Here is a 19,138-nt window from a genome sequence, read left to right on the forward strand (position 1 = left end):
TGTTGCATAGCATACTTAGAGACATGTTCAACTAAAGATTAAAAGTTAAAGAAAAGCGAGTGACAAAGTTATCAGGAAGAGAACATGCCCGGGATGAGTCAATAACCAGAGGTCAATTTACCAGTGCAGTTTCACAGATAACTGGGTAAGATTTATATATACAGTTAGGTCCATAAATATTTGGACAGAGACAACTTTTTTCTAATTTTGGTTCTGTACATTACCACAATGAATTTTAAATGAAACAACTCAGAAGCAGTTGAAGTGCACACTTTCAGCTTTAATTCAGTGGGGTGAACAAAACGATTGCATAAAAATGTGAGGCAACTAAAGAATTTTTTTAACATAACCCCTTCATTTCAGGGGCTCAAAAGTAATTGGACAATTGACTCAAAGGCTATTACATGGGCAGCTGTGGGCAAGTCCATCGTTATGTCATTATCAATTAAGCAGATAAAAGGCCTGGAGCTGATTTGAGGTGTGTTGCTTGCATGTGGAAGATTTTGCTGTGAACAGACAACATGCGGTCAAAGGAGCTCTCCATGCAGGTGAAAGAAGCCATCCTTAAGCTGCGAAAACAGAAAGAACCCATCCGAGAAATCACTACAATATTATGAGTGGCAAAATCTACAGTTTGGTACATCCTGAGAAAGAAAGCAAGCACTGGTGAACTCAGCAATGCAAAAAGACCTCGACGTCCACAGAAGACAACAGTGGTGGATGATCGCTGAATCATTTCCATGGTGAAGAGAAACCACTTCACAACAGCCAGCCAAGTGAACAACACTCTCCAGGGGGTAGGCGTATCGATATCCAAGTCTACCATAAAGAGAAGACTGCATGAAAGTAAATAGAGGGTGCACTGCAAGGTGCAAGCCACTCATAAGCCTCAAGAACAGAAAGGCTAGATTGGACTTTGCTAAAGAACATCTAAAAAAGCCAGCACAGTTCTGGAAAAACATTCTTTGGACAGATGAAACCAAGATCAACCTCTACCAGAATGATTGCAAGAAAAAAGTATGGAGAAGGCGTGGAACAGCTCATTATCCAAAGCATACCACATCATCTGTAAAACACGGTGGAGGCACTGTGATGGCTTGAGCATGCATGGCTGCCAGTGGCACTGGGACACTAGTGTTTATTGATGATGTGACACAGGACAGAAGCAGCCAAATGAATTCTGAGGTGTTCAGAGACATACTGTCTGCTCAAATCCAGCTAAATGCAGTCCAATTGATTGGGCGGCGTTTCATGATACAGATGGACAATGACCCAAAACATACAGCCAAAGCAATCCAGGTGTTTATTAAAGCAAAGAAGTGGAAAATTCTTCAATGGCCAAGTCAGTCACCTGATCTTAACCCAATTGAGCATGCATTTCACTTGTTGAAGATTAAACTTCTGACAGAAAGGCCCACAAACAAACAGCAACTGAAAGCAGCTGCAGTAAAGGCCTGGCAGAGCATTAAAAAGGAGGAAACCCAGCATCTGGTGATGTCCATGAGTTCAAGACTTCAGGCTGTCATTGCCAGCAAAGGGTTTTCAACCAAGTATTAGAAATGAACAATTTATTTCCAGTTATTTAATTTGTCCAATTACTTTTGAGCCCCTGAAATGAAGGGACTGTGTTAAAAAAATGCTTTAGTTGCCTCACATTTTTATGCAATCGTTTTGTTCACCCCACTGAATTAAAGCTGAAAGTGTGCACTTCAACTGCATCCGAGTTGTTTCATTTAAAATTCAATGTGGTAATGTACAGAACCAAAATTAGAAAAAAGTTGTCTCTGTCCAAATATTTATGGACCTAACTGCGCATATATATAAAGTTTTGCGTGCAGTATTCCTTTACCATTGCAGTATCAAAGTTCCTCAGTGTGTAGTGTGTGTGTGTGGAGTGAACACCTTCTTCTGTGCCTGCTTCCCATACAGTGCTGTGGGAGATCCAAAAACCCTGCTAAGTAGCAGCCTCCAGTGGGCCAAGTGGAAGGCGAGTCTGTTACCTGAATGAACCCTGATATAATGCTGACCCCTTACCTCACTTCAGTGTCTAAAATTAAAAAAACAATAGTAACCATATCAAACAGAAACTGAATTTTGCTCTGGAGTGACACAAACACTACTTAATGCACTTCCTTTGCTTCTTCAATCTCATGATAAAAATACAAACTTTAAATTTACTGTATTAAACGTGTTGATCAAAAAGCAATTTAACATCAAGTTTTGTTTCTCCCCAAGTTTAGACCAGCAATTCACATGAACAGAATGAAGAAGGAAGGTGATATATCACAGTGACCACAGTACGTGAACTGTGTCCTCAGCCAGATGCTGCAGCTTCCTGACACGCCCATGACAAGTGCTGTCCGCACCTTGGATGGAGTCACCTCAGACAGTTTAATGGATTCACCAGTACTTCTCACTGGTAAAATTATGATGGGGCCAGAGGTCACACCAAAAACAAACCAAACCAACAATAGGATGGGCAGATTGCCAGCCCATGTGCAGTACACTAACTCAATTGAGGCTACTTCTTAACACGGAATAGAGGCACAGAAATGAAAAACAACATTGAAACTCCACACATGCTATGAACAGGACAGGATTCACTTACCTGTAACCCTTTACTGGGAAAAAGGAGTTCATAAATAGATTAAATGTTTACTTGTTAAAATAAGAGTACAAACCTAATTAAATTATATCACTTAGTGTATTTTTTCCAAAAATATTATATGTAGCATGACACACATCAGCACTCTCTGGTTGCATGATCATCTAAAATGAACAGTAACAGTGGAAGGCACTCATGTGATCAAATTAATGTCACCTTACAATAAACTGTAAGCTGTGGGTCTCCTGATCATTTAAGGAAACGGTTATATTTACTGATCATGTGTTTATTTAAATGATGATTACATTACAAGAGCACTGTCCATTTTCCACCCTAAAACATGAAGTAAATTGCTCATTTTCAGCAAGTGAGCTGGTAATTGGGACTGACGGTACAGCTTTGTGCTTCACCATACAATGCAATGGCCACCCGATCATCCACTTTGCTAATACAGCACAAGTACAGACCCACCAGACGCTGACTCCTTCTTATGGTTTTGTATGAACTGAAGGTAAATCTCCCAGTGCACCAGGATCATCTAGAGGAGTGGCTGTCTCCACAGTAATACACTGAATTTGATTAATTAAGGTTGTAACATTATAACAATAGTGCCAAATTTGACAGTTCACATCAGCTTAGCGGTACTTGGTAGGGAGCAGATGACACTTTCTTCTGCCCAGAAAAGCATGTCTCCAACCACTTTGACTGAACCACTACTGCTGCTGGATAGTCCTGGATCATAGACCTCAGCTCCTGCAACAAAGTGAGTTGAACAGAAAAGAAAATCACAGTGGGAAGGTGCAATGCAAGCAGTCAATGCAAACAGAGCAGTGGGCCACAAGTTCAGTCCTGGGGGACCTTGCTGGCTGTGGGTTTTTTTTCCCCCAACTGAATTTCACAATCACTGCATCATTCTTACTTTAATTTACCTCATTATTTAGTGAGCTGACCGTTCAGAATTTTACAAGAAGGGAATAAACTGAACAATGATGGAGAGCAGGTTCCTTCAGTGCTACATTTACAGGTTTGTAACAAAGGTTTCTTAATGAACAGACAAGTGAAAACAGCAATGAAGACCCATTTAGTAATCAATGTTGCTTGCACCCGTGTCTGCACGTCTCATTGCCAAGCATCAGTATTTGCATATTAAAGGAGCAAACTCCACTGAAAATGGTAAATTAAAAAATAATAGCAAAGGAAAAGGAAGCATTTGAAGTTATTGAAAGAAATAGATATTTATGAATTTCTTAGAAAGATATGTAGACCAGATTACATTAAAGTTGAGAATGAGTCATTGAGTGAGAAGCTGGTTGAAATACAAAATCGGCAGCAACAGGGTACTTGTCCCAGGACTGAATTAGAATACTGCTGAAATAGAGAGTATGCAGATGACTTCACTGCAGACAAGTTTACATTATGAGACGCTGATAAAAAAAAACGTTTACTGGAGTAAATGTCTAAAACATAAAGAAAGTGTATTCTCTTCTAGTGCATCTTCTAGTGTTTGTATTTTCTTCTCTTGTCAAGGCAATCATAGGAGATTGTTATACGCAAGCATTTCTTGTTTAATCTAAACATCCTGTCATACCAATTGTATATGTTAACATTATTACCTCAGTATGCAGTGCACTTTCCACCACTGCCACAATGTGGGTGATATCTTTGCTCAAGACATCATCTTCATTACCATCATAAGTTCATTTTATTAAGGAGCAAAGCACAGATTCCTTGTAGATGAAATGACAGAAACAGGCAAGAAGTTAAGAATGATGAGTGGACAATGTCCCCTTGGTCAAATTAGCATTTTGATATACATCATTTTTGTCTTTCTAATCATTTTTTTATCACCATTTTAAATGTTTTGTTTTATACATGAGTGAGTGAAAAAAGGCAGGGTTTAAAATAAGGACTGTGAAAGCACTTTTCACATAAGCTACAAAAGGACAACAAAACAGGAGAGCCACTGTAGCACTTGACCTCTTATTCAAAGAAGAGAATGAACACCAACCAGAGGCTCAGGAATTTCCTGTTTTAATAACATAATAGATAATCTTTTTATGCTTCTGTAGGATTACGACTTACTGTAAGTGAGACTTTTCCAATTTTTAGGTGTGAGTTTTGTTGGAAGTCTCAAATTGATGGTGTACTGTGATAATCAATTTTGCACATACAGTATCATATGAAAAAGTTTGGGTACCCCTCTCAGCGTGCATAATTTACTTTCAACAAAAAAAGAGAACAGTGGTATGTCTTTCATTTCCTAGGAGCATCTGAGTACTGGGGTGTTTTCCAAACAAAGATTTTTAGTGAAGCAGTATTCAGTTGTATGAAATTAAATCAAATCTGAAAAACTGGCTATGCAAAAATTTGGGTACCTTTGTAATTTTGCTGATTTAAATATATGCAACTGCTCAATACTGATTACTTGCAACACCATCCATTGGTTGGATTAGCTCGTTAAGCCTTGAACTTCGTAGACAGGTGTGTCCAATCATGAGAAAAGGTATTTAAGGTGGTCAGTTGCAAGTTGTGCATCCCTTTGACTCTCCTCTGAAGAGTGACCGCATGGGATCCTCAAAGCAACTCCCAAAACATCTGAAAACAAAGATTGTTCAGTATCATGGTTTAGGGGAAGGCTACAAAAAGCTATCTCAGAGGTTTAAACTGTCAGTTTCAACTGTAAGGAATGTAATCAGGAAATGGAAGGCCACAGGCACAGTTGCTGTTAAACCCAGGTCTGGCAGGCCAAGAAAAATACAGGAGCGGCATATCCGCAGGATTGTGAGAATGGTTACAGACAACCCACAGATCACCTACAAAGACCTGCAAGAACATTTTGCTGCAGATGGTGTATCTGTATATAGTTCTACAATTCAGCACAATTTGCACAAAGAACATCTGTATGGCAGGGTGATGAGAAAGAAGCCCTTTCTGCACTCACGCCACAGAGTCGTTTGTTGTATGCAAATGCTCATTTAGACAACCCAGATTAATTTTGGAACAAAGTGTTTTGGACTGATGAGACAAAAATTGAGTTATTTGGTCATCACACAAAAAGCACTTTGCATGGTGGAAGAAGAACACTGCATTCCAAGAAAAACACCTGCTACCTATTATCAAATTTGGTGGAGGTTCCATCATGCTGTGGGGCTAGTTCAGGGACTGAGGCCCTTGTTAAAGTCAAGGGTCGAATGAATTCAACCCAATATCAACAAATTCTTCAGGATAATGTTCAAGCATCAGTCACAAAGTTGAAGTTACACAGGGGTTGGATATTCCAACAAGACAATGACCCAAAACACAGTTCGAAATCTACAAAGGCATTCATGCAGAGGGAGAAGTGCAATGTTCTGGAATGGCCGTCACAGTCCCCTGACTTGAATATCATCGAAAATCTATGGGATGATTTGAAGCAGGCTGTCCATGCTTGGCATCCATCAAATTTAACTGAACTAGAGAGATTTTGTATGGAAGAATGGTCAAAAATACCTCCAAACAGAATCCAGACACTCATCAAAGGCTATAGGAGGCGTCTAGAGGCTGTTATACAGTAATCCCTCCTCCATCGCGGGGGTTGCGTTCCAGAGCCACCCGCGAAATAAGAAAATCCGCGAAGTAGAAACCATATGTTTATATGGTTATTTTTATATTGTCATGCTTGGGTCACAGATTTGTGCAGAAACACAGGAGGTTGTAGAGAGACAGGAACGTTATTCAAACACTGCAAACAAACATTTGTCTCTTTTTCAAAAGTTTAAACTGTGCTCCATGACAAGACAGAGATGACAGTTCTGTCTCACAATTAAAAGAATGCAAACATATCTTCCTCTTCAAAGGAGTGCGCGTCAGGAGCACAGACTGTCAGAAAGAGAGAGAGGAAAGCAAACAAATCAATAGGGCTGTTTGGCTTTTAAGTATGCGAAGCACCACCGGTACAAAGCTGTTGAAGGCGGAAGCTCACACCCCCTCCGTCAGGAGCAGGGAGAGAGAGAGACAGAGAAAAACAAACAAGCAAAAATCAATACGTGCCCTTCGAGCTTTTAAGTATGCGAAGCACCGTGCAGCATGTCGCTTCACGAAGCAGCTGCACAGAAGGTAGCAACGTGAAGATAATCTTTCAGCATTATTAGACGAGCGTCCGTATCGTCTAGGTGTGCGAACAGCCCCCCTGCTCACACCCCCTACGTCAGGATCAGAGAAAGTCAGCGCAAGAGAGAGAGAGAGAGAGAGAGAGAAAGGTAAGTTGGGTAGCTTCTCAGTCATCTGCCAATAGCGTCCCTTGTATGAAATCAACTGGGCAAACCAACTGAGGAAGCATGTACCAGAAATTAAAAGACCCATTGTCCTCAGAAATCCGCGAACCAGCAAAAAATCAGCGATATATATTTAAATATGCTTACATATAAAATCTGCGATAGAGTGAAGCCGCGAAAGGCGAAGCGCGATATAGCGAGGGATCACTGTATTTGCAAAAGGAGGCTCAACTAAGTATTGATACAACATCTCTGTTGGGGTGTCCAAATTTATGCACCTGTCTAATTTTGTTATGATGCATACTGCATATTTTCTGTTAATCCAATAAACTTAATGTCACTGCTAAAATACTACTGTTTCCATAAGGCATGTCATAAAGGAAGTTGCTACTTTGAAAGCTCAGCTAATGGTAAACAAAAATCCAAAGAATTCAGAGGGGTTCCCAAACTTTTTCATATGACTGTATTCATAACTGCATGGCATTTGTCAAAATTGCTTGCAACTTCCTAGCTGTTTCTAATGCTTGTTTGTGTTTTAAAATAATTTACTGCCAAATAAGATGCAGGGTTTGATGTGACAGCTGTTAAAGCATCTCCATTTGCTGCTGACTTATGTTTATTGCATGCTTGATTACATGTAGTGAATGCTCATGGTATTCTCTTTTAAAACAATAAAGAAAAAGTATAATAGCTTTAAGTAAAAACAAAACTCTTATTAGAGGCAGTTATTTCTGTCTCACACAACCTCTATTTAAAAAGCACTGCAAAAGTAAAACAAATTTAATATATTTAAAACTAATCATTTCAAACTGCAGTCATACACAGTCAAGAGAGTTTTAAATGTTGGACACTGAAATTTAACTAAATGCAGGTAAAATGAGACTATGTGGTAAACAGATGTGCAAAATTATGCATGGCAAATTGTTACAGAGCTAGGTAAGCAGACAGAAAAACAGAAAATTAGGCCATTTTCTAACCTGCTTAATCCAGATTAGGTTTGTGGGGGGTGAGGGCTGGATTCTGTCTCAGCTAGCATAGTGCACTACATAGGCAGGAACAAAGCTTGGACTGGGTGCCAGGCCATCACATAGTAAACACACACACACACTATGAGCAAGAAGTAACTGCCAGTTCACCTAACCAGCAGGCCTTTATACAGTTGGAGGAAACCAGCACACCTAGAAGAAACCCACACAAACACAGGGAGAACATGCAAACCCCGGTCTCCTTACTGTGAGACAGCAGTGATACCACAGTGCCACCCAGCACTGTTTTAGCAAGACAGAAAAGGTTATGAGAGACAGGATTTCCTCTGGATGTTCTGGTTTGCCCTTATAGCGTAAAAGACATGCAGGTTAGGTGGACTGGCAATGCTAAACTGACTCCCTGATGTGTGTGTTCACCCTGCAATGAGATGTCATTCTGTCCTTGTGTTGTTCCTGCCTTGCACCATGTGCTTGCTGTGATAAGACTCCAGCTTCCTACAACCCTGCTCAGAACATAGCACATTTGGTTAGTGGATGGATGAAAAGCAATGATCAACAAATTTTGCTGAAAGGTTTAATTTTGATTTTCTAGTCATGTCATTTAACACACAAAGTGCTAATGTTGGCTAATCTACACTACATGCACTATAGTTTGTAAGGTAAAACATTTTCTGTTGTATTAATACTCTTATACACACACACAAACACGTCATGTGTTAGTTATGCTGGCCACTTCAGATTATTTCAGTCTTATTCATTTAAATGATCCGTTGTTACTTTCAACTTTCTTAAAAGTCAGTCGATTTGTTCATACTGGCCACTTTAGTTTTTCTCTTCGGCCTTGAAGGAGGACTTTTCCTCAAATGTGTCTGCTTTCTTTGGAGATTCTCCATCTGTTGACCATTCCACATTATAAATCCTCCAGGGTAACTTTTACTCTTAACTCTGGACACCACTAGACATAATGCAAAGTTTGTTTTTATGTTTCCAGCATCATCATCTAAGTCTTTTCTCACTGTTTAATCTTTGCTTTTTATGCTTAACCTGTAATTGTTTTTTTTTAAATGTAAATACATTCTGGTAATATCACTCATCTACTCTACCTAACATTATTCCTTTACATTACTTGTGTTTAAGTTTAAACTTATGTTCATATAAATTTTACTGTGATACATTCATTCTCCCATTTTTAGAATTTCTTCAGTTTTGATGGTACAACTAATCCATTTATAATGATTTTTTCTGTTATACCTTTATTTGTGATGTTATGTTTAGATTTTCACTTAAATCTATACATGTTTTCCTTACTTTTAAACAGTCATTTTATTGATTAATGTGACTGTTATATAAGATTGTTCTGTCTGCTTTTATTTATTCTTTCTTATGTTTTTTCTTGCTGTGCATAATCACTTCTTTGTCTGAGTTTTTTTTGTTATACTTGTTTCTTTTTAAACAAATGTTTATTGTTATACATTGTTATATTCTACTAATTTTGTTTTATATTTGGATGTTTTTTTCCTCCATTATCATCTGTGTATTTTGCAAATTAGTACTATTTATTTGTTTCCTGCACTTTCGTGAGGAAATGAAATTAAAACCATAACCTCGATTACCAAAGATGTATTCAGCAAAGAGTGCTTTAAAAATGAATAATCACGTGAACAGGAAGTTCAAAACCCGTTGAAAAGTAAAAAAAAAAAGTGACTATAGATACTAGAAATATGGATAAGCAGGTACATTGTGGTAATCAAACGACTAGACTATAAAATATTTTGAACACATCTTGCAAACTGCAGGCAATGGCAGGAAACTATTACAAGTCCATTCTGGACCAAAAGAAGGCAATGGCCTTGGCAAATATTAAGAGAAGATGATAGGTGAGTGAAATACCAGAAGGCAAACTGGAATAAAAAGAACACCAATATAAGTAATAAGTAATAATATAAAAAAAAAACAAATGAAGGTCCACAGAAGGAGGACAGACAGGTGCTGTCCATTTTTACTAATGTGATGACACGTGTAGTCCTCATGTGTCCTTGGAGGGTTTGCACACTTTCAATGAATTCATTAACCCACAGGATGTTCACAAGTTGCACTGAAAACAATCGGCTTCTGTATGGGTGTTAACATAAAGTTTTGTTATTTGATCAGCAGTAAAACTAGCACTTTTGTCTTACCACACTTATCCACTACAAATAGAATCCTAGCATAACTACTCCATTTTCTAAACAGTTCACGCTTACTACACTTCAAATGTTTGTAGGCACAAAATATGAATCAGGATGTCCTGAAGGCCAAGTTGTACCAGTGGGGTGATCATTTGTAACATGCAGATTGAACTTTTAAAAATCTGGCTATGTTAAAGCAAAAATTTGCTTTGCTATACTACTGATGGGTAGACATATCAAAAGTATTATAAAACACTTTTAAGAAATAAAGGATATGAGATCAAATAACGTGCCAGAATCTTCCTCTCTGTGGCAGGCATATTATAAAAGTAAACCGTGACCCCAGACATGAAATCAGGAAGGCTCTGCGCTGAGGGCCCTGCTTGTTGAGATCCATCAGTGTTATCAGACTTGCTGCTGGGTGTGGGAGCTGGGGTGATAGAAGTGTTAGTCTTGCGAGAAAAGTAGTATCTGATTGTATATGCTAAGGAACATAAAAGGATCAACAGTATATCATCAACCATTCCTAAGTTTTTCATGGTTGATTATGTGGGGGGGGGGGGGGGGGGGGGGGGGTATTATACTAGACAAGCTTTACACACATAAAGACCTCCACCAATTAAGGTCAGAAGCAGTGTCCCAACTTCTATAACAGGAGGACAAATGTGCATAAGATCAGGGAGACTTGCAATCACAATAAACAAGGAGTTGTTTCCAAGTACACCCATGCACAAAGCTGAATTATTAAGTTAAAATCATATAATATTTTTTTAGTTTTCCATATCATTTAACAAAGGATACATATACGTTGGGATTTTTCGGGAAGCCAGGTACTTGCGGATCAGTCTTTCGGTTCCATACCAGTTAAAGCCTTTGGTTGCATGGCCAATTCGTGGGAGATGAACACTTGCTAAATAAAGCAAAAAAAAAAAAAAAACAGCTTCACAGAAAGCAAGAGGTTGATTAAAACTTCTTTTCTGAGCCCATTAACATTCCTTTATTTTCCAAACCTGTCACCTCCAAGCCACCCATCTACAAGGACCGGGAGCCGGTTCTAGTAGCATCAAGTGTAAGGCAAAATTTTTACTATGGATAAGAACACCAGTCCATTGAGGCCACACAGTCACACTCTCTCACACTGGCACAATTTAGAGACACCAATCAATGTAACTTGTCTTGGAGATTACTAGCTAAATTACAGTACAAAATATCTAGAGAAAATGAAGCAAAGCAGTATCTGGCAAAACACTTTATAATCCAAGTTGTTATATTTCAGTGTGACGGAAAAAGAAACCATATCTTGGCATTATCAAATGAAAGGCTGGAAACTGTAGCATGTACAGCAAACCTATGAGCACACACTGAAAATATATAAACTTCACACAGAAGATAGATAGATAGATAGATAGATAGATAGATAGATAGATAGATAGATAGATAGATAGTTAGATGTTAGGGCCTTTTTGTAACTACTAAATGGCCCATTTGTAACCTACAGGGAACATTTGTAACTCTAGTAGGGACATTTTGTAACTTTAAGGCACATTTGTACCACAGCACAGGGAACATTTGTAACTTGTAGGGCCTTTTTGTAACACAAGTCAGGCTTTTAAGTAACATGCCAAAAAAAGGGTAATTTTGTAACACAACTGGCACTTTTGTCACACAAAAAGGTGATTGTTTTTAAAATATTTTTCTGTTTATATTTGTTTTGACCATTAATCTTAACCTTCGTAGGTTCCTGGTTTTAGCACATTGTTTGTTGAAAGGCTATAGCACCATAATACTTCATGCTGGATACACTACCGTTTTAATAAACAGATAGATGTGAATTTTTTAAACTATACAGACATATTTAAATTTTATACAGAATCATTAATGTCACTCCTGCATCCTCTCCTTCTTTCCTTTTCTCTTCACTGCCAAGATAAGATGAGGTGGACTGTTAGGCCGAGCTCTAATCCTGATGGATTGTTGTTCAGGTCTTGATGTCTGATACATGAGCTGAGATCTGAGGCTTTCAAATTTTAAAAGTCAGTGTGTTTTGCTGGTAAATTCCATGTTGTATTTGTGCATTTTTGTGATCGAAGGGCACACCTGCAAACATCCTGAAGTCTCACAAAGACAGGGCTGATTTGACAGAATTGGTGTATTTCTGCTTTTTAAAAATGTTGTTGCTTAATTAATTTCAATTTGTTCTAAAGGTAAATTTTGCTTCCCCTCTGAGGCTTGCGGGAAGATGCAATTTCAGGAAAGAGAAATTTGTCAGGAGGATTAGGTCACTACAAAAACATTAATAATGATTAACAATATTGTAGTTTTATGTGAAAAGTAGGAAATCAAAGGCCTAGTAACTTAATGTGAGTTTTATAAAAAGTAAAAATTAATATAAGGAATCCTAGCAATAACGATTGATTGCTAACAAGGTATGAAGGTTTTCTTATTAACGAACAGTAAAGTGTCAGTGGCCTAACACAATTCTGATTTGTGTCTCGAGTTGTTTCTGCTCCTCTCTAAGGCCCCACCACACGACCAGTGTGACTGCTTTATGTATGTAGCACGCCACTGGGACTAAGACTAAATAGTTTTAAATGCAAAAAAGTGAATAAGAGAGAAAAAATAATACAAAAACACAATTCAGGAAAAAATATTTTTATTGAACAGAATATTACAACTACAAATGTCAGTGTAGTTTTTTTATTAAACAAAACAATATTTCATTCAAAATGCAATAATGAAATCAGTGAAATAAACATTTTCAAAATAACAGTAACAAACTCTGACCAAATGTTAAATCCATACATTCAGTTGACAGCTTGTGATTCTGAAGTACTCCACGTTTGTTTTTCTGCCTTCATATTTTATTCTTGTCAGACTGAGTGATCTGAAACTTCTCTGCCATCTCCCCTCCTTCAGGGCAGCTGCCTAAAGCTTTCTTCACCGTCTCTTGTACTATTGGGCCCGATGCCATGATGTGGTGGCATTTCTCCATTATCGCTCTGCCCTTTATGGTGTTGTTTCTGCTTTTCTGATGTCTCTAACTGTCCTCCACACTCTTTCTTTGAGGGATTCGCTCTCGTACAGAAGATGATTCTCTTGACATGGAGAGCTAGATGTTTGCTCACAGGAGATCTCTTTCCTCAGCTGATCACAGATTTTTCTCTCCAGTCTGTGTTACTGTTTGGTTTTGACCCAAGAAGTTCTCCTCCATAGTTTACTTTCTAGAAGCCAAAAGAAAAAACAATTTCAAATTATTGTTTAAAATATTGATTGCTGTTAATACAATAACACAGGCCTAATGCCACAAAATTAATTTATATATGGTTTTATAATATATTAGAGGCAATTGTTACATTCCTTAAATATTATATCTTTATTTGTGTGCAATCAAAGGCGATTCCCTAATTTGTGTTTTATTCTTTGCTATTGACATCACACCCATACTGAATTGATTCTACTAACCTGTGCAAATTGTGGTTCCCAAAACTCTGAAGCTGTGTCTCCCACAAGAATACAGTATCTGAAAACATCAATTAGATATATTGTTAATTTTCTGTTCTTTCCATTTCCTGACAAATTAAAGAATATGTGAAATTTAAATTATTTTATTTGTTCATCCACTCATTTACAGAACCTGCTTATCCAACTTTACAATCACAGTCATTTTGACTTGTACAATGTAACATCTAAGCATTTTTCTTAATGCATTGTAAAAAATGTGATTTGGTTTAAAGATCGATTTCTCTCTTTCATTAAAAAGTGTACAGAATGAGCCCATCTTGGCCCTGCTCTTCTACAAGGCCAGCATGCTCTCTAATCAGAGGATCATCGTTACATTGTCTGACCTCTGAATTTCATGATTTTACAGTCGTATGTTGTTAGTTCGGAATGAACCTGTCTTTTTAAAGTTTGTATTCTAATACGTTAACTCATTAACATACTTGTTATGTTGTTTGTACTCACTACATTTTCAGTAGTTGTTTTGTATTGAAAGGCTTCAGGTCTAACTAAGATTTTGTATTCTTGTGGGTTACTTCATTGATTGTTTATCTGAATTTGACAGACCCCATTGCTGTATACAGTAACTCTCACAAAGCAATCATGTCATCCATCCATTTAACCATCCACTTTCTAAATCAGGACAAGGTTGCAGGTAGCAGGAGCCTATCCCAGCAAGCAAGGACTAGAGGCAGGAACAGCATCTATTCAGTTCACACACACACACACACATGCACACACACACACACACACCAGGGCCAGTCTAGTATTGGCAAATACACCTAACCTGCATGTCTTTGGATTGTGGGGGAGAAGCACCTGGGGAAACACAGGGAGAACATGCAGCCTCCACGCAGGGAGGACCTGTGATGAGAATTCTGGTCTCTGCACTGCCACTGTGGCACTGAGCTGAACAATCATGCCATCCAGAAGGATTAAAGAAACTGCACAAAATATGTTAGCGTGGAAAAGCATGAATTACAATTAAGTAGAATCCTCAAATTAAATGCATATTTTGTTTAACTATAGAAAGAAAAAGAAAAAAAAACTTTTGTTTCTATGCTCAAGATTTATATCAGAAGCTTTTTCATATTTAACTGAATTATTTAAATATTTTCATATGCCTTTTCTGTAAGGCTTTATTACCTGCAATTCCACAGAACCACTAAGCTATTTAATTAGAGAATTCATTTTTCTATAATGAATATCATCAGATGGCAGAGTGACTCAGTGGTGCTGCTCCTGCCTCATAACAAGGAGACCAAGGTTTATGTCCCAAGTGCCCTGCACAGAGTTTGCATATTCTCTCCATGTTCATGTGGATTTACTCCCACAGTCTAAACACATGCAGGTTAGGTGGGTGGGTAACACTAAACTGGCCCTGATGTGTGTGTGTGTGTGAGGAAGAGAGAGTGTGCCTGTGTGTGTTCATTCACCCTGTGAAGGACTGGCATAGGCTTAAGCTGTCCCCTGTCCTATATAAGTCGGTTAGGAAGGTGGCTGGATGGAAAAATTGATTAGTATTGGATTTTGTTATAGCTTTGCTGTATGCTTCAAATGCATATATTTCTGCATTTTTAAACAGTGCACTGTTATTAATGAGACCATAGGAAACAGGTTAAGTAAAAGAATGAAAGGACAGTTAATTGATTAATTAGTTCACATCACAATGTATCTTAATTATATAATACATTACTTGCACAAGTTAAATATGTACCAAAAAAAAAAACACTTAAGCAATGTACAGAAAGCACAAAACGTGAATAATCTTACCTTATATATGATGTCAAAGATCAGTGAAGCTTCCAAGTTTTCGCAGGTCTTCATCCAGTGTGCTTGAAAACTCGCAGCAGCGGTCATTTCATTCACTTCCGGATAGCAAGATTAACACGCCCATCTCTATTTAATAAGATGCTAACGGAAAAAATCACGTTTGTTATATATATATACATAATGAATATGATTTATAGGTGAAAAAGCTCCATTTCTCAATGTCCAAGCAAGGCTCTTCATACCTGAAATCCATTTCTCTGCATATCAAAACTATCAGTTTATATTTCATATAGTGACTTATATTTATTATTAAAATAAAATAAAAAAAAATATTCGTGCACGACCATTATGTAAAAACAAATTGCTTCTGTAAAACAAAGCAGTAAAAATAAGAGACATTTAAAATCAACAGGCAAAAATATCCACTCATTACACATATCACGTAATATTCTAAAACGGATTAAATATTAAAATCATGTACAGTATAGTACAACGGTAACGGAAAAAATTGAACCATCTAGCGGGTGCTACACTGGGCGCTGAGCGCTTTATAAACATGTCCCAACATGTATTATCTCTTGCGAGTTTTTGATTAAGTGCCGCTAGAAAAAAAAATAGAACCATCTAGGGGGCGCTCCACCGGGAAATGAGCGCTCATAAAGCCGTCTCAACATGCATTATCACTTGCGAGTTTTTGCTGAAGTGCCGCTACTTGAATGAATTGTTTTCTGCTCACCACGGACCATCAAAACGATCAGGACGTTCAGAGACATTTATGTACTTATACATAAACGACACCCAGCTGTTAAAAACTGATCAGTTATTCCAAAATATGCTTAATTAAGAATAGAAGACACAAATGCTCCCGAAAGTATTTTTTTGCTTTCTGAGCAGATAAAAGAAGATAATTACGATTTAAAAAGGAAAGATGGTACATCAAAACACCCTTTTTCAAATACTAAAGGTTATTAAGCGTCGCCATTAATTCAATCGCGATTTATTATAGATTTAAATGTGGACCATTAGTAACTGGAGCAGTTAAAATTAAAAAATATTAATAACTTTAAAAATATAAAACCAAATTACACAATACTTTGCACATGTTTTGATACAAGCATTTAACACATTTTTTGAAAAAATCAGCGCGATCGGTCATGTGGATCAAGAGTAAAATCAAATCTAAATTCAAACACCTTTTCAACTTCAAGCTGGATGACTGGTCGACCTGATGGCTTATGCTGTTCAGGGCATTTTTTGGAGGATCATGATCGGCAATTTTGGAGGTTGTTACAGACTTAGATAATGATGTGTCATTAATAAAACGTGTGTCTTCCGCGAGATAACTGAAACTTTTTCACTTTTATCTTTTTTTCCTGACAGAATCAACGGGTAGGGCTACTTTGTACCAGGAGCGAGAAAAACATGCAGTTTAAAAAAAAACAAACAAACTGTTCAACAAAAAAATATGGGAAGATTGAAAAGCAGAGATGAATTAATACAAATGGCACAAAATCCATCATAAAACATCATTTTTGTTTTTTTAGGAGCCCAAAAGAGAGATCGGTTCAAATGTTCCTGACGAAGCATCTAAAGATAGATAGATAGATAGATAGATAGATAGATAGATAGATAGATAGATAGATAGATAGATAGATAGATAGATAGATAGATAGATAGATAGATAGATAGATAGATAGATAGATAGATAGATAGATAGATAGATAGATAGATAGATAGATAGATAGATAGATAGATAGATAGATAGATAGATAGAATAATATTAAATTAAAGAATGATAATAATGCAGGTGAAAAACAGACAATTAATGGGCAAAGAAGTAGTGTCATGCAGTTCATTGCTATGGCAAAGTGCAAAGCCACAAAATTTGTTATCATTACAAAAATCCTTTGAAATGAGTACTGGATTTTTATAGCTTGAGTCTTATAAAGGGAAGAAAAGAAAGTTGAAGATGTTACTGCTTTATACAGTGAACAATATGGCAGTAATATAGGAAGAAAGCCTCTGGTACCTTTTTTACGCTTGGCCACTTTAGCAATCTTCTTCAGTCCTTCCTCCAGTGCAGAAAGCTTTATTCCAGACAGATTGTTTGCCTTATCCCTCTGCTGAGCCACGATCAGCGCCAGCTGAAAAACATATGTGCACCCTGAAGGAAATGCGACATCTAAAATAAAACAATGTCCAGCTGTCCTTTTAAAGTTGACGGATGGTGCAAGCAACAAAGATTTATTTGATACATCTCCTTGGTGCTGTAGTCAGAGAATAAAACTGATAACACATGCTTTTTTTCCCTCATTTTTAGCATAAGCACAAATTTTTTAAAATTGAGGATAGGCAAATTCTTTTATTTTGCAACAAAGTTCAGACATTACTTAGACTGCATGGTCACATGGCATGTGCATAATATACCCAGAAATCATGTGGCACCATAGCAACCAGATACAGAAAATGGCAGCTTTATAAGAAATGAATATAGCAAATCCAGCATTATCTGCATGAACCTGACCATATATAAACAAATGTATTTTTACTGCTATTATCATATTACTTTATATTTATATATATTTATGAATCCCGGAAAGAAGTGCACAGAAAAAAAGTGCACAGGAAATATCCACACACACACATATATTATATATACATACACACACACATATAAATATATATATACTAGGGGGCTTCGCTCGCCAACCCCTGGTGTTGGGAAATGACAAAGAGCGTGATGTATGAATGAGATATAGAATAGTGTGAAGGTGTAGATGATGCATATAGAAAGCAAACAATAAAGTGTGTGGCACAGTGTAAAGGTTTAGTGGAAAATTTCTTTGAACACAACATTAGTAGTAAAGATGGTGTCTTGTCCTTGAATGAGTTTCCCTTGGCATGGAGCACCTATAACCTTAACTTTAACGTCAGATGAACGTCGAACTCGTGAGAAGGCCACATAAAGTTGTCCATGTCCAAAAACGGGTTCAGAGAGGTGGATGCCAACGTTGTCCATGGTTTGTACTCGTGATTTGTTGATGGTCATGGCAAATGCAGGGTTAATGGGGAACTGTCGCCGTTTAAGTGTAAAAGGTAATTCCAGGTCAGAACTTGTAAGGTCAATTCTAGGAATCAGAACAGTATTGTTAGCATGTGATCCTTTAAGAACTGTCGCTTGAATAACATTGTGTGTCATGGTGTTGATGACCAAACGTGTGCAATTGCATAAACCCTGTTTAGTGTTAAGGTTTCTTAATAGCATGATTATTGTTCCGTTTTTAAGGCTAAGATTGTGTTGTGTTAATCCGGCTGGGTAAATAGTGTTTAAATATTCTAAGGGGAAATGAAGATGGTCATTGTCGTCATCAGAGTGAACTTTGTCAGAGCTTAGAAAGAGTTGTGTCTCTCCAGGAAGTAATGCAATGACTTGGTTATTTATGTGATCCACATTATTATTTTTTGGACATAATATAGTGCGTTGTGTTAAAAGGGGCATTTGGTCTAATGAGATTGCTGTTCCAAATATCTCTGTAACTAAGTTGTCGCAGATAAAGGCTTGAGGAATTGTAATAATATCTGGGTGAAGTCTATCTGTATTGGTGAGTGTACCATCTCCCAGTTGTAATAACCAATTGTTATAATCTGGATCTGGACATCGCATGTTTTGTACTAACTGTATCTTTTGAAAGCAATGCCAATTGTCTGCGTATTTTAAGGTGGACTGAACAATAGCTGAGCGCATGGCATGTGGAACAATATCTAAGCACTGTCTAAAATCTCCTCCTAATAAAAGTACCTTTCCTCCAAAGGGAATATTATTATTCATCAATGTTTGTAGAAGTTTATGAATGG

The 19,138-nt window shown here is 37.4% G+C and overlaps 2 protein-coding genes and 1 long non-coding RNA gene across 3 annotated transcripts in view; 1 reads left to right on the forward strand and 2 right to left on the reverse strand.

The window, feature by feature from the left end:
- arl13b (ADP-ribosylation factor-like 13b) overlaps positions 1-19,138 on the forward strand; it is a 326,110-nt gene that overhangs the window by 275,619 nt on the left and 31,353 nt on the right. The gene's annotated exons all lie outside the window — the stretch shown is intronic.
- chd1l (chromodomain helicase DNA binding protein 1-like) overlaps positions 2,871-19,138 on the reverse strand; it is a 106,039-nt gene continuing 89,771 nt past the window's right edge. The window contains exons 21-25 of the mRNA XM_028799863.2: positions 17,313-17,427; positions 10,814-10,922; positions 10,289-10,483; positions 4,219-4,300; positions 2,871-3,358 (exon numbers count right to left, since the gene is read on the reverse strand). Coding sequence (XP_028655696.1) covers positions 3,236-3,358; positions 4,219-4,300; positions 10,289-10,483; positions 10,814-10,922; positions 17,313-17,427 — 624 coding nt within the window. The 3' untranslated portion in view covers positions 2,871-3,235. The remainder of the gene's footprint in view (positions 3,359-4,218; positions 4,301-10,288; positions 10,484-10,813; positions 10,923-17,312; positions 17,428-19,138) is intronic.
- On the reverse strand, positions 12,762-15,426 carry LOC114650312 (uncharacterized). Its single transcript, XR_003715984.2, has 3 exons — positions 15,284-15,426; positions 13,475-13,532; positions 12,762-13,233 (listed from the first exon to the last, which is right to left on the reverse strand). It is a non-coding gene; the product is annotated as an uncharacterized LOC114650312 (long non-coding RNA).

This window comes from Erpetoichthys calabaricus, chromosome 4, assembly GCF_900747795.2.
Source record: "Erpetoichthys calabaricus chromosome 4, fErpCal1.3, whole genome shotgun sequence".
In the NCBI taxonomy this organism is placed as follows: Eukaryota; Metazoa; Chordata; class Cladistia; order Polypteriformes; family Polypteridae; genus Erpetoichthys; species Erpetoichthys calabaricus.